This window comes from Pelodiscus sinensis, chromosome 3, assembly GCF_052426305.1.
Source record: "Pelodiscus sinensis isolate ZL-2025 chromosome 3, ASM5242630v1, whole genome shotgun sequence".
Classification (NCBI taxonomy): Eukaryota; Metazoa; Chordata; order Testudines; family Trionychidae; genus Pelodiscus; species Pelodiscus sinensis.
This window is the reverse complement of record NC_143054.1, coordinates 90,207,616-90,235,372: the sequence shown is the minus strand read 5'-3', so window position 1 is coordinate 90,235,372 and position 27,757 is coordinate 90,207,616. Positions and strand designations below refer to the sequence as shown.

At 40.6% G+C, this 27,757-nt stretch overlaps 1 protein-coding gene across 3 annotated transcripts in view; it reads right to left on the bottom strand.

The window, feature by feature from the left end:
- The window catches only part of NKAIN2 (sodium/potassium transporting ATPase interacting 2), a 748,339-nt gene extending 724,741 nt beyond the window's left edge, over positions 1–23,598 (bottom strand). For all 3 annotated transcript variants that reach the window (XM_006139449.5, XM_014581722.4, XM_014581721.4), the window contains exon 1: positions 22,604–23,598. In XM_006139449.5, coding sequence (XP_006139511.1) covers positions 22,604–22,657 — 54 coding nt within the window. In that variant the 5' untranslated portion in view covers positions 22,658–23,598. The remainder of the gene's footprint in view (positions 1–22,603) is intronic.
- Between the last annotated feature and the right edge of the window lie 4,159 nt (positions 23,599–27,757).

Below are 27,757 nucleotides of genomic sequence, written 5' to 3'. Positions count from 1 at the left end.
TCCTAGCACTGCATTTTCCTTTTGTATGAATTGTATTTAAAAAATGCAACTGCAAATGTCACTTTATTTGATATCACAATATTTGTCCTGGGGTTTTCTGGGTCTAGTTTTATATTGACTGATATGATTTAACACCCAATTTACCATTGATCAAGAAACAAGATGCTTTAAACAATGAGCCTACAATAAGCTTCTACAGATCAAGTCAACATTAAAATCACCCCAGAAACTAAGGTGCTGATTTCAGTAATTATGTTTTCAGTCCCCAATTCTCCCAGTTTTGCATTATGTCCTTAATCAAGTCATTGATATGACTCTGAATTGAGGCCTTTATGTCTCTGTGCCCCAACTGTAAAATGAGAAAAATAGTATTTCCTTTCTCCTCTTTGTCAGTATTGTCTCTTTAGATTGTAATCTCTTTGAGACAGGTATTGTCTCTGACTCTTTGAACATAAAGCATCAAAACACAAAAGGGGGTTTAGTCTCTGTTAGGGTTTTCATGGCTATTGTTGTATAAATAATTATAGAAAATGTATCCAGCATTACTCAGGTCCTTCAGGTCCAGGCACTGAAGCTATTATGGGCGCAGGAGCCAGGGCAGGAGGCTGGGATGTTAAAGCAGGGCTTACTGGGACTACCTGTGGCAGCAGGGGTGGCACTGTTCCAAGGGCACCTCTTTCCAGAGGGCCAGGGCTGCACTGTCCTGACATCTCCTCATGGGGGAGTTGCCCTGACATCCCTCTGGCTGGTTGTTCCCTGTGGACCAGGCCTGGATCTGGGAGGGGAAGTGGCTCAGGGGCATAACAACCACTTACAATAATATACCTATCTCATAGAGCTGGAAGGGACCTTGAAAGGTCACCAACTCCAGTCCCCTGCCCTCATGGCAGGACCAAGTACCATTCCTAACAGATTTGCCCCAGATCCCTAAATGGCCACCTCCAGGCTTTAGCTCATAACTCTGGGTTTAGCAGGCCACTGCTCAAACCACTGAGCTATCCCTCCTCCTCTAGATCACTGGCTATCAATATGAAGAGCCTTGACCCCAGCTGGCCACTTTCTTCCTGGGGGGACCTCCCCCCTCTGGTCACTCTGAAGTATAACTGTTTCCCACACTCACTGCCCCCTGTGGACATCGTGGAACATAACTATCCCTCCTATCATGTTATGGAAAACAACTGAATTCCAGGCACATCCCATTTTCCTGGCACAACCAAACCCTGACCTTGCTTTAAGTTAAGATAAGAGGAAGATGCACAGCAAATGTGGTGATCCAAGCTCTTACAGTTTAGGAGTTCTTGAACAAATGGGCTCAAAGACAGAAAGACAAACTCTAAAATATATATAGATTCAACTCTTTGCCCACCGTTGTCTGCTCTCTTTAGCAGTAAACAGATAAAAAATAATATAGATAAAATTTTAGTGGCTACAAATAATTTTTTAAAATTTAAGTGCTCAGGGCTTTACAACTACTGGGCAAAGCTTATCCAAAGTAGGATAATTCATTCATTATGAATAATACCTACAAGATCAGTTAGGTTTGAAATGAATGCATACTGCTATGTTTGGGTTATGCATGTGTTTGTGGCTGGAACCTAAGTGCAAGGAATATTTTTTATGTCCCCATGACTTAAATGGTTTAGCTTATTTTGCTCAGAAATTCGTAAAACATTCATATGAATCCTTAACCAAAAGAAAACATCAGTTTGAGAAAGCTATAAATGTGTGAAACAGTTAGAATGACTAAACTGGAACTCCTAAATTCAGCAGAAATTGATATATCTTCTAAAAAGGGATCTATACATATATACATTGTGATACTCTGTACCTCTGGAACCTCTATATACAACAATGTCATATAATTATGATATGTATTGTGAGGTATCATTTTAAAAGTCTTGATCTGCTGAACATTAATATCCTTTTGTATGTACTGTCACTGCATGTGAAGTTATTAAGTTTTGCTATGTGTATATTATTGAAATATGTTGGGATGTTGGAAACACCCACAAGTAGCCTTTCAAATACAACCATGGAGTAGCCAGATAGTGGATAATGGCTCATCAACCCCCCTCAAGGAAAGAATCCACAATCCCAGAAACTGTATACAATGATTACTTCTCAGAGAGAGCAGATAGAAAATGGAGTCTGCTTAACCTATGGGGACTGCTTAATCCCCAAGTCACAGCAAAAGTCCTTCATCAAGCTGGAACAAACTATAACAGAGGGGAAGTGACATCACCACTAGGTATCTCTGTGCCTACACTGCCACCTCAACACCTGAATATCTGCAGGGCAAAGACTTTGAGCCGGGAAAGGAGGGTCCTGGGGCGGAAGCCTGCACAATGAGAATCTGTAACCTGTTTGGGTGAAACTCTGCTTAATTCACATTTGTAGAGCTCAGACCATGAATTCATTTCTTAGGTAACTGACTTTGATTGCTATGCTTTCACTTAAAATCACTTAAAATCATACTGTACTTCATAATTCTGTTTTATATCTTACCTAGAACAGTGTGTTTTGGTTGAAGTGCTTTTGAAATCTTAGCTCATTTTACCAAGGATAGTGAACTGACTCTGTCCAGGCTTCTGTCCAGTGCAAGAAGGCTAGGGATCTGGGGGGAATTGGCTGGAGCCTCCCTATAGATGGTTCATGAGTAGCTGGGGTATCATTCATTTAATTCAGTTGTGTATGTCCCTGCCTGTGGATGTCTGTGTAGGTGCAATACCTGACAGAGGTCTGTGGCTTGACAACATCATCACAGTGTGAGAGGCAACTCGGGTTGGTGGGTTTGGGAGAGCTAAGCAGTCCTATAATTAGGTTGCACCTTGGGAACAAGAAATACATACATACAACAGAAGGGCTGCAGTTTTTTAGACAAGAGCAATATACATTTTTAAAACTTTGCAAATCCATGGATATCTGCTTTATAGCTGCAGGTATTCACATCTGCACATGAGGAAGTAGCTAGCCGCAGCTCATATTTGCAGATACTAATTGTTTATCTAGAATCATGCAAATCTGCACATATCCACTTTATATCTGTAGGTATCTACATCCACAGATGTGAACACAAATATCTGCAGATCATTTTTGCAGCTGTGGATGCAGATACCAATTTTGCACAGAGCTCTACACATTTGAACTATATAACCACTTGAAGGAGTCCCCATGTCTTGAACAGCATCTCTATATGCCATACATAGTCCAAATTTACCCCTTTCCTGGGGTTTGCCTTTATTGGTCAAAACGAAGCCCAGCATAACTTCGCTCTCCTAATTTGACAGTTCCCCATTTCCCTAAAGGCCTCCTTCTGGCCAAGGGAGACATTCTAGCTGCCTTACAGAATAGTCTGAGCCAACGAGTTTCATTTATAATCAAGAGTGTGCACCAAATGCTCTCCATTTGAACTCAGTGTTTCCTTTCAGGAAAGGAATCTAACATTCATACAGAGCATCCTGGAACCCTGTTACACACCACTTAAATTAACATTTATGTTTTTAATCAATGGTGTAATTATAGTACTGCAAAGTTTAAAGTGAAATTATCACTATTCTTTTAATTTAATTGAGCAGAAAAAGCATGAGGTATGTATTACTTATTATGTCCAGAATAGACTGTTAATGATGAGTTCACTAATAACATATACTTTAAAGTAAACTCAGATCTGTTCCTAAAGGTTACAGCAATATTCTTTAATCAAAAACAGATTTACCATTCTTTTTCTTAAAGCTTGAAGCACCATCTACACTCTGTGGGAAAACCTGACTCTGTAACTAGAAATACACTAATAAATCCATAACAGATGTGAACTCATTCAAGCACAATCACTGACCTCAGTTTCCACTTTGACTGCTACAGTATTTTGCGGAAAATGCCTATGTAACCTACCAGTCAGTGTATGACATGTCCCCAACTGTGTGTCATTCACAGAGGACATGGGTGTGTTACAGCTTTCAGCTTGAAAAGATGACCTTTCACCTCAAACTGTAGGGATTCACATGCTTTATCTCTGGAGGTCCCCATCCAATCGTTAGTATGTCAGTGAAGATGACAGTTATTGCATATGCTCTTTGACATACCAGTAATGGTACTGACAATCTCATGAAATCATGCACCATGAGATTTTTTTTTTAAAACCATTATATTGTATTTGTGACCTATCTTGATTTTTGAACTTCCCCTTCCCATCCCCAATACTATTAATGTGTGACTATTAATGTTACCAGTGCTCCCAAATGTTTTGGGTAAGGTGATTTTGTCTCCTGCTGAAGAAACTTTCACCCTCACATCTGACTGTCCTCTGCCGAGTAGCTAATTCTGTCCCCTAGTCTCGCACCAGTTGCGTCCCATCCAGTACTCTCCATATGAGTTCAATCACCACTCCCATCACTCACATCAGTCCAGTTCCTCCAACCTCACTTCTGCTCCTTCTGGTGTTGTTCAGGGGAAAAGGTAGGGGTGCTGCAGAGGGACCACTGTTTCTCATCCAAATAAAGAGGTACATCCAGGGGCTCTTTACCCCTCTCTGCCCCTTTCCAGGCCAGGTGCTGCCTGGGGGGAAGGACCAGATGTCCTGCCCCTGCTGCTCACAGAGAGGAGGAGGAAGCAGAGAGATGTTGTGGGCTGGGGTCTCTGAGCTTGTGTCTTCCCTCCTGTGAAAACAGAAATCTGCCAGCTTCTGGCAGGGCTGAACTTTCAGCACCAGATGAGCTCCAGCCCCCGTGAACCCTTATATCTCACAAAAAAGGTCACACGAGCAGGCAGTACTGCAGGTATGTGTGCTGTGAATTCTCTACCTACAGAAAGCTCCTTTGACTCCATCATTCATTTTGCACTGTTAGTTTAGAGAAGGGCACGCTGGAGGAAAGAAGGTGAGCTATGAAGGGGAAAAAAATCTTTGTGATGCCAAAATTCTATAAATGCAAGAGCAGTTCCATTTTCCTCTGCACTCTCCCTCCCCCCCCAAAAAAAATCCTATTAAAATGCTCTATTAACATTTCAGCAATCCAGCTCTTATTTCCACAACTGCATGTCTTCAAATTAATAATCCCTATTGTAATTCTAGCCACTTAACTCAATAGCTGGATTTAATTTCCCCCAAAGTGCACAAAATTACATTGTATTTCTCTGCTACTTTTTGTTCTGATGTGCTGTGGCAGGGGCCAGAGTGTCTTTGCTAATATATGACATTCCCTTGTATTATTAATTCTTGTTTTAAAGGAGAAATGAAAAAATTAACCACTGCAATATCACTGTAATAAGATTTTATGTGGGTAGAGAGTACAAATGATCTCATGACTAGATGTGTTACTGACTTAAGAAATCTAAGGGTACGTCTAGACTGCAAGCGTCTGTCGAAAGAAGCTTTTTCGAAAGAGCTCTTTCAAAAAAGTGTCTTTCGAAAGAGAGCATCCACACCTCAAAACTGGATCGAAAAAGCAATCTGCTTTTTTGAAAGGGAGCATCGAGACTGCATGGACGCTTTTTCGAAAGAAAGCCCTGATTGCTATTCACAGAATGGACACCAGGGCACCTGTGCTTTTTTCGACTGCCCCTTCTTTCAAAAAATGTCCCTGTTCTGCATCCATACACACCTTTTTTCGAAAAAGCTCTTTCAGAAAAGGCGTTCTTACTCATAATTTGAGATTTACCAAAACAAAAAACCCTGCCTTCTTTCAATTTAATTTAGAAAGAACATGATTGCAGTGTGGATGCAGGTGAAGCTTTTTAGAAAAAAGGGTAGTTTAAAAAAAAAGTCGTCTAGACATACCCTTAATGATTTTCAGTAACATTTCATGACAAAGACTTTACCAGAGATATGAGGTGTCTGTGTCCATTGTAACTAAGAAAATATCTACACTGAGGAGCTATTGTTGGATACTTCCCGTATCCTAAAATAGCTATTCCGTGTCTTTTGAACAAGCCTGTTATTTCGAAATATCCATCAAAATATCTTTTGAAATAACAAGCACACTATTCCGACATCCCCGTAAACCTCGTTCCATAAGGATTTAGGGACATTTTAGAATAGTGGTTTATTTCAAAATACACTCAGAATAAGCTATGCAATTTGCGTAGCTCAAATTGGGTAGCTTTTTTCGAGCCAATGAGATAGATTCTAAACAATTGCTCAATCTTTTTGTTCCTACTAAGTCTTCTTAAGGAAGCGGTGCATAAGAGACCTAAGTAGTTAAAAGATACTCAAGGTGGCAAACGTGAGGCTACATACTACATCACTGCCTGTTAGCTCTTGAAAAGCAGGAAGTCGGTCACCATTATGTGGGTAAATAATCCTTGTAAGGATGGATTTTACTTACTATATGTCACAGCTTCTTTAAAAAGTGAATGTATTTTTGGTTTTTGTTGTTTGGTTTGTATGATTTTTGGAGGGTGATATATAAACCACAATACTGGGTCACACCAATCATCCATCTAGCCCAGTAGCCTGTGTTTCAACAGCGGCCAGTGCTAGATGCTTCAGAGAATGAACAGAACAGGGCAATTTATTAAGTGATCCATTCCGTAGCTTCTAACAGTCAGGCATTTAGGGAAACCCAGAGCATGGGATTGAATCCCTGACCATCTTGGCCAATAGTTACCTACAATAAAACCTCAGAGTTATGAACACCAGAGTAATGAAGTGACCAGTAAACCACACATCTCATCTGGAACTGGAAGTAAGCAATCAGACAGCAGAGAGAAAAAGGGCAAATACTCTACCCTATCATACAATACTGTGTTTAATGTGAACTACCAAAAACAAAAAGGTTTTTTTTTTAATGAACAAGGCAAGGAAACAGTGCTTGCTGTGCTTGTTTCATTTAAATTAAGATGGTTAATAGCAGCATTTTTCTTCTGCATAGTAAAGTTTCAAAGTTGTATTAAGTCAATGTTCAGTTGTAAACTTTGAAAGAACAAAATTTAATCTCTGAACACAAATTCAGTTGCTTAGAAGATTATCTATGGAAAAACTAAGACTTCCAAATGTTCTGGGAACACTAATTCAAAGTCAAACATTGCAAGAAATGAGTCTTGAAAACTCATTTTGAAAGGAGTTACTATCCCAAAATATTTTTGGAGACATAGACAATATTCACAAACATCTGGGGTTGGGACAATTGTTGATTAATATCTTCTAAACAAATAAATAGCTCTCAAGTTTTAATTCCTTTTCCCTTCACCCTGTCCCTGGACCTGGTGAATTTCAATTGAAATAAATAAATCATCTTTACTTCTTGACCTTTTAAAAATACAATTCATGAACCATGCTTTATCTTGATCAACTTTGACATTCCTAGGGATTCAGGTGGCAGCATGTTAATATACTGACCTTATACTTATCTCCATTTGGGTTTCAGTATAGCTTTGGTGACAGAACAGTTTTAGTAAAAATTGACCTAATATTCATCTCCATCACTGAAGACTAGACTGATCCTTGAAATAAGGGGTGACAACTCCAGAAGGGTACATTTACACTGCGGGCTAAAGTTTCTCCACGTTTGGAAATACTAAGAACCAGGTTATAGGGTTGGTGCCATGTCACCTATTCAGAGGTAGATACAGCATGTGAAGCCAGTGTTCTACACTCAAGCTCTACCTACACTAGTACAATTATTTAAGACAGGTTGCTTAGTCTCTGCCTGATTCTTGCCAACATTAACAATTTTTACTTTTGTAATTTCTTTTAAAAGTGACCTTTTTTGGAGTTTTCCCACTGGCCTATGTTTTCCTCCCAGTTGCCAACTGATCACCCTAGCTGAGGGTACATCTAGACTTACTTTCACTTTCGAAGGAAGATATGCAAATTTGGTGGTAATTTGCATGTCTTCTTCCGATCGCTTTTTCTTAAGAGTTTTTTTTGAAAAAGCAAACAGTTTAGACGTGGTTCTTTAAAAAAAAAAAAAACCTCTTTTTGAAAGAACCTTCTTCCTCAAAAATTGAAGTTTACAGGTTCTTTTGAAAAAAAAGGTGGTTTTTTTTCAAAAGAACTGCGTCTAAACTGCTTGCTTTTTCAAAAAAAACTTTTGAAAAAACGATCGGACGAAGATATGCAAATTACCACCAAATTTGCATATCTTCTTTCGAAAGTGGAAATAAGTCTAGACGTACCAGAGCAAGCAAGTGTCCCCTTTCTCTAGAATCATTGACATTAAATCTTTTACTAAAGGTCCTCAGTGATCAGTGCTTCTGGGACCTTCCATTCTTCAGTCCATTCTTCCTCCAGAGACCAAAAAGGTAATAGGATCTCCTATACTAAACCCAGACTCTTTGATTCAAATAAAAATATGCTACTGAGGTGTCCATGCCAACAAAACATCACTTTTTAAATGGCAAAGTTCTCAAATAATCAAATGTAACAGAGTACCCATTCAATAGCTCCATTCAGCACAGAAGTTATAGCTCAGTTTAGATCACTTAATTCCTCAATAACTTTGTCTGGAATGGTGGTTAGCCTCTTAAAAATAATTGTTTCTGCTCTCAATGAAGGGTGTTCAGTTCAGTGTTTAAAAATATAACCTCATTCATTCTAAATATGGTATATAATCTTTTAAATTATTTGACATTTTTGTTTTAAAAATAGGAAACATTTACAAAAACATGGTACTATGCCTAGCTAAGTGCTCTAATCCATCTGAGATTCACTCTGCACAGGATATGGGGGGAGGCACATTTTTAAAGAAAGTTCTGTCTGCATATATAAACAGTTATTTAATACATACGATGTCAGTGGATGATTCCCAAGAATATGTCCCTGGGCACCGCCTCCTGGCTGGTCTTGGAACTAGCTCCTTCCAGATCCAAAACCTCCAGCAGCCTCGGATCTATGGGTCATAGGAATGTCCAGCCATACCTCTTTATCCCAGGAATGCCCTCCTGTGGTGAATGTGTCAGTGTGCTAGCTCCATACAACTCAAATTTCCCTTACACAAGGAGAAGCCTCAGGGAGCCAGTTAAATGACTTCCCAGCTGCTTTTTGCTGATGGAGCACATAAGACTCTCACCCTTCCTTAATATTGAAGGCAATTAATATGATGTCAATGTCCACATAGACTCTTATTTTCCAACACATGCCTTCTGTAAGAATTCTCTGTATTAAAGCCAAGCTCAAGGAGTCTTTTCCATCTTATGCTACCACCGGTCTTTTATTTCCTAACATCAGCATTGCAAACACACTCTAACTATATCAATATAAGGGTCTAGTCTTCTCTCAATAATATGCATTGATTTGATACAGAATTGTACAATTCCTGCTTTACATCCATGTTTATTTGAAACTGACAGTTATTCATGCATAAATTATAGTAATGATGTGGTGAGTTATACTCCTAACTTTATTATCTGTGGGAGTTTCATTAATGTTTTGTATAGAGAGGAATAGCTGACCACCAACATATATAATACTGATAAGGGACACACATGATGATATTTTTATGCTGTGACAGACCCAAACCAGCAAGCTGCCGTGCTCTAATCGAGGGCAGGTATACAGGGCACTGGGTGAATGGCTTTCTATTCCCCAAATAAGCTTCTAGAGACTGCTGCCACAAAATGAAGGCAGGCCTGGGGGCTAGTTAATTAGCTTGCTCCCTCAGGCAAGTCGTTAAACACCTGCAGCTAATTAAAACCTGTGGTAAACCTTTAAAAGGTTTACCCGGGTAAGGAGGGGGGAAGACAAAGAGCGATGGACCCAGAAAGAGGAAAAGTGGTACAGAAATGCTGTATGTGGCTAAGATACCAGAGGGAAGGCACTTGGAGGGAGGGGATCATTTGGGGAAGTGAAGTGGCCCAGGGAAAAAGCCGTCCTATCGGAAGCAAAGCAACCCTGTTTGTTGCTGCTGCCTTAGGGTCCCTGGGCTGAAACCCGGAGTAGTGGATGGTTCTGGGTTCCCTCTCAAGTCTCCCCCACACCAACACAGAGACTTCCCTGAGAAGAGAGACCAGGTCTATAGAGGGCTTACTCCCCAAAACCATGAAAAAGCCTGTGATGAGTATGGTTCAGTAAGCTGTGGTCCCTGCCTCTTGTAAAGAAAACGAGACTGTGTGCAGGACCACAGTGAGCCTCTGAGGCTAATACCATCCACCAGTAATGTGAGATCCATGGGGCACAGCTGGAGCTCTGCCACAATGCATACTACAAAATAAGAATGATTTCAAATACCAGCAATCACAAAAAGTATTTTTATTCAAATACATGAGAAATGGCATGCATAGGACCTGCTAAAGTAGCTGCCTTTTGGTACCTTTCATAATATGCCTATCTAATTTTATACAACAAACAGCACTTGATCAGTGTGCATAAATAACTTTCTTAATCTGAATCTGGAAAGGAACAATTGAGCATTATACAGCACAATGTCTCTTTCAGAAGTAGAGACTGATAACATTTTCCTTACCTACTATTATAGCCCCAGCTCTGGGTTACACATTCATTACAAGAAAATGCATTGCACTAGATGGTAGAGCCCCTAACTATTGTTAGAGATTGCCAAAAATTGAAACAAAACATTATTAGTTGTGTTCTAGATTCTACATCCAGCTGCAGTTTGTTGTTGTTGTGGTTGGGTTTTTCTTTTTTTTTTTGTTGCAAGTACCACTTTTGCTGGTTATCATGAGGGCTTCGCTTAGCATGGAAAACACAAGACAATTTATTCTCTTTTCACTATACACTAAATTTGAGCCAGAGTTTTACAATTTGAGCCAGAGTTTTATAATCAACACTACTATTGTCATCAACTGGTTTACCATGAATGGCTGTCATCATGAGTACTAATTTCAAAAGAAACTTAAAATACTATTGGTGTGAAATACATGGGGTGGGCCTGGTGTGTATGCCTTATTTTTAAAGGTTTATAACAGCATTAACAAGAAATACAGCATCTTTATGTAAAGTCATTTTCCAGATCAGTCTTTTACTCTTTAGCGTTTCCTAAACTCCCCATATTTTTTGTCTTTTTCACTACCACCTTGAATAAAAATGCAATGACACACCACTGGCCAGTAAAGCTACTCATAAAAACCCATGTCACCAGTCGGTCCAATGAATATTAAACAGGGACTTCTTAGGCATAATATATTTGTGTTTTTGTTTGTGAAAGCAGCAATGATATGCAACATGCTTTTTCTTTCATTTGTTTCAATGCTTTATGAGTTTCTAGGAAAGTCTGTTCAATCAGTGACCACAAAATAAAGGAAAAACTCAGAGCCATTGTTGATCATAGCCAACATCTGTAAGCTTTACATTTTGTTATGAATTATTGGATAACTGTTTTTCATACTCCCATGCATTACTCTAAAGAAACATCATAATATCATTCTTCCTTTTTATCTTAAAGTTAAAAGGAAAATAATTGTTGATACCCAATTAGTAGATCCTTCTGTGGAGAAATTCTAAAAGAATTTTTAATTCGTAAAGTGAACCATAGTATGAGTCACCTGAGAAAGAATTACTTTAGTTCAAATAGCAGTTAAGATTTCAGATATAAATATTAGCCAACATTTGTCTCTAAGTCAGATTCACTACCTTTTCTCTCAGGCTACGTATACACTGCGATGGTATTTTGGGATACCAGAGTATCCCGAAATATCTATATTTCAAAATATAACGGGCTCGCTATTCCAATGTCCCTGTAAATCTCATTCCAGAAGGAGTAAGGGATGTTTCGGAAAAGTGGGTTATTTTGAAATTTGGTGCTGTGTAGACAGTTCTAAATTACAAAATAAAATATTTCAAAATAAGATCAAAATAAGATAGGCAATATGCATAGCTCAAATTGCGTATTTTATTTTGAGCTACGGAGCAGTATAAACAAACCTTCAGTGAATAGTATCTTATTCTATAAGTTATTTTTGTGTGATTATTTGGAGATGTGTCAGGTACTATGCAAAATCTGGCCCTTTTGTTAGGTCTGCAACATTACTTAAATAGAGTACAGGTAACATTTTATATACCTTTCATGCTTATGTCAACAAAATTCCAATTAACAGTTCTATATTATGCTCTGTCTCAATTTCCACTGTAGTTCTATAAGAGAAATTACTGTTCACTTCCTGTCCCACTCTGTACTGTTAAGCAGCAGCTGTGACAATACAGAAGTGGCTGAATTTAAGAAGAAACTGATGTGATCCTTATAGAGGCAGAGTCTCCAAAGGATCTTGTAGTAATATCTTCTGAAAGAAGAAGATGAGTACCTATCTCTTTTATAGCATTTTCTTCAGCAGATCTGAAAGTGATTTACCCAAGAACTATGCATCATTATATCCCCATTTTACAGATATGGAAACTACATCGCAGGGAAGTGAAATGACTTACCCAAAGCCATTGAAGATTTGGGAACAGAACAATTATAATTCAGGGCTTTTTAAAAATTAACTACCATACCTCACCTGCCCACTAGAGAAGAAGTGGGCAATAAGCTGGAGACAGTTCACCAGAGTGAGTCACTGATGGGCCGCCAATGCTTTATTTATGTGTACATCCGCAGGTATGGCCCCTTGCAGCTCTGTTGGCTACTGATCACCATTTCTGGCCAGTGGGAGCTGTGAGAAGCAATGTTCCTAGAGCTCCCATTATCCAGGAATGGCGGTCCATGACCAATGGTATCTGGAAGTGGCTGTACCTGCAGATGAGCAGGCAAATAAACCACTGGCAGCCCACCACAGGCTAACCTTGGCAAACTGTGTCTGGCCCATGGATGGATATTGCCCACCCCTGCACTAGAGAACTCTAACTCTATAAAGGGGATACAAAATATAATGGTGGTAGATACTGTTACAGTGGACAAAAAAACTAAGTTTCTCTTAGAAGTAATATAATTAACTTCACATTTATGTCTTCTCCACTTATCTCTTCCATCAAGACACTTGTGATTTGCAGGAAATAAAACTCTGAGTCTTAACCAACTTAGATGCAAATAGAGGACATGCTGAATCAATCCTTCTCCTACTGATGTAACTGATAATTTATACCAGGGATAGGGAAGCTAAGGCCTGGGGGCCAGATGCTCTAGTGAGCAAGGGGAATATTGGGAAGTGTCTTTCTCCTTCTCAGTGAGGGGCCACCTTGGTGAGGGTTGGTTTATTTATTTATTTATCGTTCTCTCTTGCATGTGGCCCCCAACTAATTTTTCTATGGCTCAGAGGCCCCCCTACCCCTGCTTTTTTCAGTTCATTCAATAGCACCAGAATTAAACCATATGTAGGTTAAATTGCCTAAAAAGAGGAGCTCTAGAAAGCTATCAGTGGAGAAATGTAAAACAATGTTAAGGGTGGGGGGTTTTCAACATCAGTAACATTTTTCTAACTTTAGTTTCCCAGTTTAATATTTCTCACTTAAATAACTTACAATTACATAAATAGCTGAACATCAGGTTTGAGAATGAAAGGTAAATGAATTTACCATTATATCTCACCAGTATCCTTCATTTTATACTATATTACATTTACATTTTAGCAGGAATCAACAGTCAAATGGATAAATATTTTTATGTTATTTATTAATTCAAATCAAGATTTTAAATTAAAAATGCATACCTATGATGCATGTTGAATAGAACTATTAGATATGCATGTTTATTCTTAGTGAACACAGAGATCAATAGTTTTCCTTCTAGATGTTATTTCCAGAAACATTTTCAAGCACCATCAACACAACAGTATATTGTATATTTTTTAAATAAACGGGGTAGTAGTTTGGGACCTACTGGTTGGCTCTGGCAAGGAGGTGTCATTCAAGCTATTATAGTATCTTGTTATCACTTTACAACTTAGAAGGAGCTAAATCTTCCATGATGTGACTCACCAGATATTGAAAGCGGTTATTTCCCTCTAGAAGAGCACTGTTAGTCTATCCATATTTAAAACCAAGAACAAAACTTCATTAGAACAAGAATAAAACATGCTTGATAGTTAAAAACTTTTGTTCTTACACTAAATTTCTCTACAAATTCTCTAATACATGAAACCAGTGAATAGAAAATGGCCCAAACAGAGGGCATAACAAAGCAAGTCCTGGGTGATACATATCTATTTTTAGCAGAGAAGCAGGTAGAAGAGAGAGTAATGGGTGTTGTCAAATCATAAATGTCAGGCTAATCACACTATTTTCATCTCAGTAAAACACCATTAAACCAAGAAAATATGTAAGCAACTTCAGGAAAAATTCACCTCATATCCCTATTTCACATTGCTCCATTTTGAAAATCCTTATCTGCTTATGGCCATCTTTCTATAAAAATAACCTTGTATCATTCATATTGGAAGTCAACTCAATACACTTAAATTACATAATAGCTATGCCACCATGTATATCCCAAAATCTTAAGAAATAAAGATCTTAGTTATCAATCTGGAGTACTTCATCTGAATAACAGCACAGAAATATAGTGCTTATCACCTCTCCCTCCACTTTTTGCTCACTTAAAAATTGTTACAAAACCAGTTGGTTCCTCAAATGAACTCTTCAGCATTACACAGCAGTTTTTAAATATATATATATATACATTTGTGTAATGTCTGCTGCAGGTAAATCTGTTTACTTTCTTTGTATAGTTAGTGACATCAGAAAGTTTTGGGATAGAAAGAGGCTAGGATATCCATCTACATCCATTCCATTTTTTTCTACCAGAACTAAAAAAACAAAAACAGAAAAAAATGTTTAGGAAGAAACAAGCCTGTTTTAAAACACATATGCAATTTTGAAGGAATCCACGGACCCAGTTTCAGAAGCAAAAAGAATCGTTGTACTTTTAAAAAGTATATGGATCTGGAAACTGAGGACCATCACAAACCTACCACCTTCCGCTCTAAGTACAAGGCACATTTTTATGACCTGGCCTTCTCCAACATAAAAATATAACAACATGTGTGTCATTATCAAAAGAATTCCAAAAGAAAATACTCCCCTGTACACACTTCCCAACTGGAGAGAGGATGAAAGAACACAAACGTGATGTCAGTCACATCCCTTAATGCACTGCTGGAAGGCACTCAGATACTATGGAGAAGAGCATGGCATAAGAACAAATCTAGACTGGAATGTTAATTATTCTGTAAAACTTCCAGGTAAATATTGCATAGGCACAACCCTGTGAGTTTTCTAATACTACTCCGTAAGAATGTACCTATACAGCAGCACTAGCTCAAAATAAGCTATGCAATTTGAGCTATGTAAATTACGTAGCTTATTTCAATCTTATTTGAAGATAGTCTATTTCAAAATGTGGTGCTGTGTATACAGCACCAAATTCCAAAATAGCCCAGTATTCTGACAAATCCCATAATCCTCATGGAACGAGGTTTACAGAAACATTGGAATAACAAGCCCCTTATTTCGATCGCATTTCGAAATTACAGGTGTGCTGTTAAGACATGGAAAACAAAATTTCGGGATATCAGACATATCCCAAAATAGTGTCGACATCGAGATGCAACCTAAGTGACATCAGCTCCAACCTGGATAGCCATAGCTCTTTGGAAAACTGCAGATAATTCAATCTGAAAGCTATTCAAACAAGGGTTTCTCTTAAATAAGGATACTAATGATATAAAACTATGCCAAATCAAGTGGGCTTGAACTGTGATATAGACTGCTACGGACCTGAAATCACCATTCTCATTTCAGACATTAAGCTGGTGTTTAATCTAAGTTTCTGACATGAAAAGCCAACACTCACAAAACATGACAGAATCTACAAGTTTGCCAGTAATGATGATTTAAAACATTCTGTTCATGACAGATAAAAATGAGCATAAAGATTGCTTTCTATTAAAACCAAAGTGTGTCATGTTATATTTCTTACTTTTTACAGAAATGATCACTAAGGCAAACTTGTTCTCCAAAGAATAAAGCTCTGTTCGATTTGATTAAATGTATCATTGTTTTACAGTTTATGCAATAATTGGAAGAGAAAATGCTGTAAGTATGAAGGCTAGCACTGTGTGGACTGTGGAATAGTTGCACCTCTGACCATGAAAGGCATACTGCAGGTATTACTTTCTGATTCTATGTAATTTATTTCCTCTATTTGAAAGTTTCTAGAGCTTTATTTCCAGCAGAACAAATGTGCATACAGGTGCAACAGTGTAACTAAGTATTGGTTCACATACACAAATATCACAGATAAGTATAGAAATTACCGCAATAGCTGTTGTTTCTGAAATAAATTGTTTGAATTTTCTCTACACTCATGTTAATAATTTGTGCAAGGCCATGAAGCTCAAGTGAGTTTTTGAAGCAAGCTGTCAGATTCCATTAGGCATCTGGATCACGGATCACTACTTTAAACAGCATAAAACTCAGGTTAAGTATTAAAGCCTGCAATTTCAAAAGTGACTAGTGATTCTGGCTGTATCAATTTTTTGACTTTCAGAAAGTCCTTAATAAATACCTTTTAAAATCAGACCTCTTTAAAGCAATTGAACTTGTGCATTCAAAAATTGAGGTGCCTAAAATCATTAGTAATATTTCAAAAACATTATGTTTATTTGTCAAGTGTAGCTGAAATTTTCTGCAAACAAATTGATGAGGCTATGCCTTTTAAAAAAGAGAAAATAAATTTTGCTCTTGAATTTTATTACAATCAAACAAGTATATGTGAAAGGATGTCCACCCCATGCAAAACAGAGCAGGTTAAATTAGATTAATTACCCTTAGATGCTTGAAGAGTCAGGGATTGAAAGTCTAACTGAGGAGGGAGTCCAGCAGGAAAGAAACAGGTAGTGTCAGCAAGTTGGTACCAGAAAAGGGCTACGGGGAACTAGTCTCTAGTCACTCCTTGGGAGAAGGAAGGTGTGTTTAGCACTACAGATTTAGGTACTCTGCAGAGAGTTTGGGTTAATAAATTCAGAGTGGGGGAGGGGCTGCATGTACAGAAAATAAGAGCGGAGAAGTAGGAAGGAGTCCAAACGAAACAGCAACAGGCTCTGGATGCAAACAGATCACAGTCTCTAAACACGAGGGACCTTGGACTGGAACTTGGAGTAGAGTTTCTCTACTTGGGGAAGGGTTTTTCTACCAACTGTTAAAGTGGCACAGATTGGACCATGGTGCAGAAAGTGTTGGACAAGGACTTTGCTACCCCAGTAGGAGAAGACTATAGTGATGTGGCTGGATTTGAGTCTTTAAGGAGAGAGATCTGAGACCCAGACTGAAAGAAGCACCATGATGAAAAAGGGCAACTGATTTGGATGGAGCTAAATCTAGACCTTCCAGGAGGAGGTGCCTTAATAGTAAATGGACCCTGTGACTGTATAGAACACACAGAAAAAATGTGAACAGTAACATAGAGAAATAGTATAAAACATTGCACAGAAATGGAGAATACCATTCACCTAATCGTGTCTGGGAAGTGAGATCCTTTCCCAATTAAGAGAAGTGAACTGATAAACTATTAAATTCTGCAGAATGTTAAGTTAACTCTTAAACTTTCTAGTCTTTGCTTATGACTATGACTTTCAAGTTTGAAAATATGAAGTACTATCTTCCTGAAGTTCCAGATGGCCAACTCAGTGCTTCTGTCATTGTTCATAGTCTTCTCTCACACACAGCAACACAGGGAAACAAAACTGGTCATTTTCATTACTGATCTTCAGAGCTTTAAGGACAGCCCTGAAGCTGCTAATAAGGTCAATTTCATGTTGCTGCTTGAGAATGTTGTTAAGCAACAGCATAGGCGGCTGCCAGTCGAGCTATTAATGAGAAAGGAGACCCCAAAAAGAAAGAGTCAGAGAGGTAGGAGAAGAGATAGAATACTAGAAAATGTCTCTCAAAGCAACATGAAATCTGGGTGAGAACTGAAAGAAACTGAGATTCCATTTCACACACATTCATTCTCTATGACCTCTTGAAGGGGAGAGAGACTTACAAAGAATCAGTTCAATATCTTTGGAGAATTAAGAGGTATACTGAGATTTGTTTTCATTTACTAAATGAATTAACACTTTGGACCTGACATCAGCCAAATTATCTCTAACCTGATAAAATTCATAGATTCGAAGGCCAGAAAGAACCCTTGTGATAATCTAACCTTCTGTATAACTTCAAAAACAACAAATAGTTTGGTAGCACTTGAAAGACTAACAAAACATGTAGATGGTATCATGAGCTTTCGTGGGCACAGCCCACTTCTTCAGATGACTGGTCTGTTTCGTGTGCCCACGAAAGCTCATGATACCATCTACATGTTTTGTTAGTCCTTCAAGTACCACCAGACTATTTGGGTTTTTTTTAAGTTTATCCTGTACAAACTAATTTGGCTACCCCTCTGAAGCTTCTGTATAACATAGGCCATAGAATTTCCCCAAAATAAATTCCTGGAGCAGATCCTTTAGAAAAAAACATCCAATCTTAATTTAAAAACTGTCTGTGAAGGAGAATCCACCATAACTTTTTGTACATTGTTCCAGTGATTAATGGTAAAACTTTGCCTTTTTTTCCAGTTTGAATTTGTCTAGTTTCAGCTTCCAGCCACTGGTTCATCTTATCTTTCTCAGTTAGACTGTAGAAACTATTAATACATTGTTCCTTATGTAGATACTGATAGACTGCAGGTAGATACTGATAGACTGTAGATACTGATAGAATGCAAGCAAGTCTCCCCTTAATTTTCTCTGTTAAACTACATGGACTCAAGATGTTCAATCTATCACTACAAGGCATGTTTTCTTTAATCATTCTCTTGGCTCTTCCCTGAATCTCTCCAATTTACCAAACTCCTTTTTGAATTGTGGGTACCAGACTGGATACAGCATTCCTGCAACAGTCACAACTGCATTAATTTTTCTTATGGGTTAACAAATATAGAAGAAAATGAACTATCAAAAGCTGCTTTGCATAGTGTAAGTGAGAGCACAAATAGGAAGGAAAATGTATGTTAAGCAAGGAAGAACTGATCTGTGTGCAGTTGGAAGCAAACTATTCTTGGATCCTTTTGCTAACGGATGATATAGTATACACTGCACAAGCAATAGGTGTTTAAACTGCATTTATAAAAATAATCCTGTGTTTAAGCCGGACCTCTCAACTGCATCTATCTGCATTCCTGATGCGCTCTTTGCAAATGTAGCCTATATGGTACATTTCAGAGATTAGCCAAACATGGTACACATGAGCCTGCAGAAACTTTTCTAGCGACCCACATTATTGAATTGTATTACATATTTTGGTAATCCTGCTAAGACTAGTTAAATCACAACATCTATACTAAGCAAATTATGCAAAAATTTTAATATAAACCAAGTTGCAAAACACTTTTCCTTCTTAAAATTTGAAACTTTTCCCTTAAAAGAACATTTTTCTATGTTTTATAATTGTTTTAAAAATTAAACCACTGTTTTTTCAATTAATTTTTTTCTCTATTGAAAATGATGTGGATAAAAAAAATGACTAACAGTCAACTAATGCTCTTTCACTATATCATGCCAGTTGACTCTTCATCATTTGTAAAAAATCATGATCTGCATTAATATGGCTGCTAATTATGGCCTGAATCCTAAAAAATGTAGGCCATTCTACTCTATACAGATTACTATGGTATAGCTATGGTGCCAGAGCTATGCCAGCACAGCTTGCAGCAATGGAAGGAGTTCTTCTATCTTTGTAAGAACACCATCTCCCTGAGCAATGGCAGTTAGGGAATTATCTATCCGAAAAATGCTAAAGTGGCAAGCTACTCCCCTACAGCTACACCACTGATGCTCTTTGGTTCAGTCATCTGATTGATGTAGGTAATCCATGTCCTGAGAAGCAGTAGATACATCAACAGAAGAAATCTACCTTGACTTAGCACTGTCAATACAATTTTTAAGTTGGCTGAACTATAGTGATCAGGGATGTTGATTTTTCAAACCCATAGGAAATATAAAAACAATGAATAATTTAGAAGCACCTTAAAGACTAAGAAAACATGTAGAGGTATCATGAGCTTTTGGGGGTACAACCCACTTCTTCAGATGTTTTCTATTAATTGTTTTTTAAGTTTTCCAGTTATAGACTAACTCGGCTACCCCTCTGAAGCTAGGAAATATAGTTAAGCCAACTTAATTTTCTACTGTAGAGCAGGACTTAAACATAAGGAGTCCTTACAAAGTCACACCAATCAAACAGTAGAAGTATTCATATGAGAAAGGGTTTGAAGGCTCATGACCTATGTCAATGTGATGGCACAGAAATGGGAGGAACGCGATTATTAAGAAGTGAGAAAAGAGTATTTTTCTATGGCCAACTATATTTTTCATGTAAATGAGCACTCTTCCATAAAAACCTACTGAAATGTCATTACACAGATGCACTATGATTCAGCTGTTTTATTAGTAAGGTGCCCCCTATTGTGCTGTAAAGAAATTAAAGCTTTCAGGTTTCTCAGGACACTTCATACTATCATGAGCCAGCTGAAAACTTGTTATAGATTAAGTTAAAACCCTCATGGAGATTGATAGGTCTGTATACACATTTAATTAGTATAACTGTAAATATAAGCCCCCACTTAAAACAAGGAATATGTGAACCAATCCTGGAGCTTTTGCTGAATATCATTTTCAATAGGATTGGGGGTGGAGAGAAGGCTGAATAAAAAGAAAAATGTGGCATACACTCAGAGAGAGAGCCTGAAGAAACAGCTGATAGAGGCTGACCCTGGAGGATATTGGGAGATGTTTTTTGGGGTGCTGGTTAAAAGTACTCTTGGTGCTGTGAGCAAAATAATCGGTTTCCTGCTATTTGATTCTCTCTGCATTCATTGACAAAGGACTTTATACATTTTTTTTAAATAGATAAAATTGAATCAGAGAAGAACCTATTACTGCTTTCTCCTCCGAACTGGAACAACCTAACTAAATCCCCATTTTTTGGGTAACTGCTCAGGTCAAAGGGGGCAATAGTAGTGCCTTGCAAGCTATTTAAAATATATTGTTTCTCAACTTTTTTTAAAAACAGGGATGGAATAAAGTACTCAGGTTATGTTTTACTTATTCTATAACATCCTACCAAGTTAAAATACAAAAGTAATATAATGTGAAACAAGATCCTCCATTATTTTACCTGATCACAAATTCATACATCCCTGGAGGTTGTTTTTGTTTTTATACATACACAAAATGAGTTAGCAAATACAAAGACCCTATAAAGAAGAATGTATTTTACATCTTTTCACATTCATAAATTAATTCACTCAAGCTAATATTTGTTCAAAGGAATCTTTTGTCCATATAAAGAACATTAAACTTTTTGTTGTCTTTGTCAAAGAAAATGAAAAGCATGGGTCTGAAACTTTAATAAATCTGGAAAACTTCAATGATGTACTTTGTGTTTCCAAAATGCTCGGAAAAGGTTACATTCCTACAATTCCTTGTACTACAGACTTCTATTCACGCTTTTCTTTTTAGATTGCACATGAACAAATCAAGTCTACCAGGATACACCATATGCATAACTTTTGAGGAGAAGACCATTTGTACAAATAGAAGGCTTCCCATAATACAGAAGAATGAAGGATTGATCACAACATATATAAAAACCACAGACATTTGTACTTCAGTTCTACTGATAAATCTACTTGTTATGTACTGTACTGATTTAGGTCCCTGAAATCTACTGTTTTCTTCCTCTTTTTTAGTCTTCTTAGTACCTGCCTACATTGGAAGAATTGTTGGCAATGCTGGTTGCCATTGATACCAGCTCAGGCTTTTCCAGCAACAAGAGATAGAGGGGAATGGGTAGTGTGAATGATCTCCTTCCTGATCAAGGTTGACTGCTTAAAGAAACCCTGTACTACATGTTCCACTCTTGGGCAACTGAAATCCAAAGACAGGACATTTTTGTGTGTGGCTGAGTCCTTAACAATGTGTACTGTACTAGTATCACATTTAATCTGAATTCTACAAACTCCACCATCCTGTGCAGTCAGTATGTTTATCTATTTTGTACTTCTCATAAGTAGATCTATCTTTAAATCTTTTCTAAGTTATTGGACCTCTACTGCATACTCGTTAAACTCACTATGGTTTGTATGTCTGATGGCTGTAAATACAGTATCTGCCATGAATTCCCACATATTTTTTCACTTCTTTAATAATGTAATGCAGTTAAACATTGGCCACTAATACTGCAAGAAGAAACATAGCTGCAGAAAAAAAATCTGAGGTAAATTCACTTACACCTGTGTGGCAAGCTGTTCAGGATTATCAATATAACAATCTTTAAACTGAGTGCTAACTAAATATGTTCGCTAAATCTGACACCAAGTTTAGTCAATTCCTGTCAAAACTGTCCTCAGGGGTTTATTTCCCCTCTAAATTAACTTTACTTTATGTACACAACTCAATAGTTCCCTAAGCAAAACCCGTAACGATATTTTTTCTAATACATATCCAAAGTACCAGATCTCTCCCATTTGAAGGAGTCTCCCAAGTTCTGGGGAGGCGGGAGATACTTCAAGGCAGCTGGGGCAGAAGCTCCCTGTGATGAATGATACCGTGTGTCAGTGATCCATTAAAAAGTCTTTTTTTTTTAACCTTCCACCTCCCCCTTGCAGCCCATGTGTCAGCCTCTGCCCTGCACGGCTTTGCCACTCTCGCCGAGGACCCGCACACAGCGCGTGTCACTTACCAGTTGCATGCCACAGACAAAGATCAGCGTGCACCTGCCGCTGCAATAACCCATGGTTTCCAAGACCCCCTCGCCACGTAGAGCCCGACTTGATCCAATCAGATTGCGGGAGAGGCCAGGCAAACCTGCGCGGGGCTCCGGGGGCTTTTGCCTGCTGCTGCCGCCGCCGCCAGCGAGTCCCGGGAAGTGACAGGCATTAGGACCCGCTGCGCCGGGTGAGCAGCCGCAGCCCGCCGCCGCCGCTACCGTCGCTCTGCCCGCGGACCACGGAGCGAGCCTCCAGCGAGCGCGTCGGCGGCAGCGCGGGGGGCAATGCTGCGCCAGGTGCCAGCAGGAGCAGCCGCGCTGTGCTGGGAAGCCCCAAAGGCATCTGGGCTTCAAAGCCTGCCCCGCAGCGCGGCTCGCGAAGCCTGCAGGGCGGCCGAGCTCAGTTCATGCTGGGCGAGGGGTTCCCCGGCTGCCCGAGCAGCGCTGCCCCCTTCCTCCGCCTGCTCCTTCCCCAGCCGCTCTCGGGCAGCGACAGCGGCGGTTGTCCCTCCGCCGGGAGGCTCAGCCGGCTCTCCCGCGTCCCCTGGGCGAAGGCTTCAGCTGCTCCATGCGGCGCCGGCCGGGCTCCCAGTGCAGCAGCGGGAGGAGAGCGTGGCACGGCGCGGGCGGCGGCTGCTCAGCGGCATGGCACGGGCTGGCTCGCCACGGGGGGACTGCTGCTGCTCTGCCTGCCTGCTCCAGCCCAGCCCGGCGGAGGCGCGGGGAGGGGAGGGCTTCCCACTCCCCTTAGGGCTCGGGCTCTGCCACCGACTTTGCTGCCTCCTCCACCCCCTCCCATAGGGGGGCTTCCCCCTTCAGTGGTGAAATCGCCACTTCTCCGAAGTGCCTCCCCCCACCCCGCCCGCGCAGCCGGGCGGCCTTGGCGGTGGGCGGCGGCGGGAGCGGCTGTGGCTGCCTGCCACACGCTCCAGCGGCAGATGCTCGCACAGAGCTTGCTCGGGGGGAGGCGGGGGAGCTGCTCTTTGGGTCAGACAAGGGGGCGGGCGGGGGCGGCGGTGGGGACGAGGCTCCTGTCCGGGAGCTGCGGGGGGACTGGCAGCGGCCAGGCCCCCTCCCACGCTCCCGGTTTTGGAAGGGGAGGCGGTGGCTCCCGGCTCGGAGAGCCAGCCACGGACCGGGCGCGGGAGGAGCTCTCTGCTGCCGCCTGCCGGGCAGCACTGGAGAAGCAGCGCAAAACGCTGGCAACGCTCCCCCCGTCTCAGTCCTGGCACTGTGCCCCCAGCGCCTCCGCGCCAGCTGCAGGGGCGGCTCCGGGGAGCCCGATCCTAGCCCCTGCTCCTGGCTGCTCAGAAAGAGAAGCCGCTGCTCTGGGCCGCCCCCAGCGCGCCCTGCTCTAAAGCCAGAGAAAGGCAGGAGGCAGAGGGGATAGACATTGAGCGGGCAAGTTTCTCATCCCACAAAACCAAACACATTTGCTCTCCCCCTTCCCCTTGGCTGCACTCCCGCCCCGCCCCATCTTACAGGAGGCTGGAAAGGGGTGATGGCTAATGCCAGAGCTACTGGATTTGGGTGGGGCCACAAAGGAAGGGTTGAAGATGTGGAAGGTGTGTCTGACTCGGAGCTGGGGCAGCGCTTAGGGTGTGGGAAGGGATACAGGCTCTGGTCTGGGGTCCAGGTTCTGGGGGGGGGGGGTTGGAGATAGGGGTTGAGGTATAGAAGTTTGTAGTGTGGGAGGTGGCTCAGGCTTAGGGCAGGGGGTTGGGATGCTGAAGGTTGGGATGCTGAAGAGGCTGTTGGAAGCAGGCTGTGGGCAGTACTTTCCAGGAGAGGCTCTGTGGAAGCAGCAACATGAGGGGTCAGGGAGCTCTGTGAAATGAGCTCTTGCCACAGGCACTGTCCCACAGCTCCTATTGGCTGCAGTTCCCATATAAGGAAAGTTGTGGAGCCAGCTCTAGTGATGCAAGAACTTGTCCTTGGTTGACCCTCTGCTTAGGAGCCAGAGGAAGATTTCACTGCTTCCAGGAGCCACAGGGAGCCTACCATCCTCGCCAACTGGACTTTTAATGGCCTGGTCAGCACCATTGCTAGAGTCTGTTTTTGACTGGGCTATCCAGTTGAATATTGGACACCTGGCAACCCAAGATGGAAGGGATGAATGGTGGGAAGCTTAGAGGCATGGAAGCAGGGGTGGCCCTTGAGTATAGGCTGACTCAGCCGTCACCTAGGGCGCCGCATTAAACGGGGTGCCCAATGATGACATCACACCATTCAGGGCTGTGGAGGCGGGGGTGCCAATCGCACATTCTGCCTGGGGCGCCAGCTGCCGTCAGCCTGCCTCGGGCTGCCCCTGCATGGAAGGGCCAGGGTTGTGGAGAGGCAGGTTAACTGGAAGGGATCAGAGAATTGGTGGGCTGTTGAAATGAGGAAAGGGGCTTGGAAAATTTTGAGTGGGTTTGGTATAGTAGCAGATCTGGTGGAGGGAGCTAAAGGATGGGAAATCTCTCCCCCCCCCATACACACACACTTTAAACAACCCCTTCTTCCACCTCACCAAACTCATCATCAGAAGCAAGCTCCACACAGAACAGGTACATCAACTGAAAGCAACACTAGATCCCGCCAGAATAACTGCAGAATCTGCAGATGTTTCTGCTTCTGCAGTAATCAACACTTCCCTACACAACATACCTTTCAAGATCCATGGATGCATACACATGCCTATCACAACATACTATGTAGTCCCAGTAACAACTATGTGGAAGAAACCAGACAATCACTATTTTCTCAGATGAACTCACAGGAAAATGATAAAAGATAAAAACACCCTGTCATCTCTGAGTGGACACTTTTCACAAAGAGATCATTCCATATTTGACAGTTCTTATCCTCAAAGGAAACCTGCACAACACTTTCAAAAGATCAGCCTGGGAGTTTAAATTCAGAACTTTGCTAGACACTAAAAGTCATCATCTTTATGAAAACACTGGACTTATAAATTATTATAACAACCTGTAACCAACTAACTCCACAATTTTGTCCAGAAGAATGTTAACAAGCTACTTCACCTTGAATGGTTTCTTACAATATGTGCTTATGATAAAGGGATGGTACTTAGTCTTGCCATGAGGGCAGGGGACTGGACTAGATAACCTCTCCAGGTCCCTTCCAGTTCTATGAGATAGGTATATCTCCATATATTATTATAAAAAATCTGTTGAATCTTGTATGTATCTGTATCTTTCCCAGACCTAAAAAAGAACTCTGGATAGAATCATAGAATAATAGGACTGGAAGGGACCTCAAGAGGTCATCGAGTCCAGCCCCCCACCCTCAAGGCAGGACCAAGCTCCACCTACACCATCCTTGACAGATGTCTATCTAACCTGTTCTTAAATATCTCCAGAGAGGGAGATTCCACCACCTCCCTTGGCAATTTATTCCAATATTTGACCACCCTGACAGTTAGGAATTTTTTCCTAATGTCCAATCTAAACCTCCCCTGCTGCACTGTAAGCCCATTACTCCTTGTCCTGTCCTCAGAAACCAAGAGGAACAAATTTTCTCCTTCCTCCTTGTGACACCCTTTTAGATATTTGAAAACCGCTATCATGTCCCCCCTTAATCTTCTTTTTTCCAAACTAAACAAGCCCAGTTCATGAAGCCTGGCTTCATAGGTCATGTTCTCTAGATCTTTAATCATTCTTGTCGCTCTTCTCTGTACCCTTTCCAATTTCTCCACATGTTTCTTGAAATGTGGCGCCCAGAACTGGACACAGTACTCCAGCTGAGGCCTAACTAGTGCAGAGTAGAGCGGCAGAATGACTTCACGAGTTTTGCTTACAACACACCTGTTGATACAAGCTAGAATCATATTTGCTTTTTTGGCAACAGCATCACACTGTTGACTCATATTCAACTTGTGGTCCACTATGACCCCTAGATCCCTTTCTGCCATGCTCCTTCCTAGACAGTCGCTTCCCATCTTGTATGTATGGAACTGATTGTTCCTTCCTAAGTGGAGCACTTTGCATTTCTCTTTATTAAACCTCATCCTGTTTACCTCTGACCATTTCTCTAACTTGCTAAGGTCATTTTGAATTATGTCCCTATCCTCCAAAGAAGTCGCAACCCCACCCAGTTTGGTATCATCCGCAAACTTAATAAGCGTACTCTCTATCCCAATATCTACATCATTGATGAAGATATTGAACAGTACGGGTCCCAAAACAGACCCTTGAGGAACTCCACTTGTTATCCCTTTCCAGCAGGATTTAGAACCGTTAACAACAACTCTCTGATAGCTCAAAGGTTTGTCTTTTTCACCAGCAGGAGTTGGTCTAATAAGAGATATTATCTTATCCACTCTGTCTCTCCAATATCTTGGGACTAACACAGCTATAAGAACACTAAATACAATTTCTGATGCTGCTCAAAATTGTTGGAAGAGACAAATTCAGTGTCTTACAAAGCACTATGGAAAATATTTGCACTGACTGGGATGTTCCAGCTTTTTCTTTATTTCCAAGGTGTCCAAAATATGTGGATAAAGTTTGGGAAAAACTGACAGCATTAAATCATGTAAACCATCCAATATCTATGAGTGCAAAGCCATTTACCTGCTGTGTCATCAGAAGCACTCAACATAATGTTCCAGGGAAGTCACTCTTTTGGCTGAGTTACTGATTAGTGCTGTTGTTTTAGCAATTATAACAATTATGAATTGCAGGAATCACTCTAGATTTACTAATCAAATTTAGACAGAGACTTGCACAATGAATATGCAGGTCCACTGAATGCTCACTGTGAATGAATGCCTTACTCCGGAAAACTGGACACTCAATGCATGAGCACTATTAAAGCCTAAACAAAGCCTGCTGAGATCATACGTGTCTGTAATAATAACCGTGGGTACGTCTAGACTACATGGCTCCATCGACGGAGCCATGTAAAATAGTTTACTCGGCATAGTCAAAGAAGCGGATTAAATAATCCCCGCTTCGTTAAAATAAAAATGGCTGCCACGCTGTGCCAACGATCAGTCTAGATGCAGCGCGGTCGACAAGGGAAGCCTTTGTCGACTGCTCCGGTATGCCTTTTAAAATGACAATTCCAAGCACAAAATTGCTGTAGCTATACCATCCACAATGTCATCTGACATAACTGCCA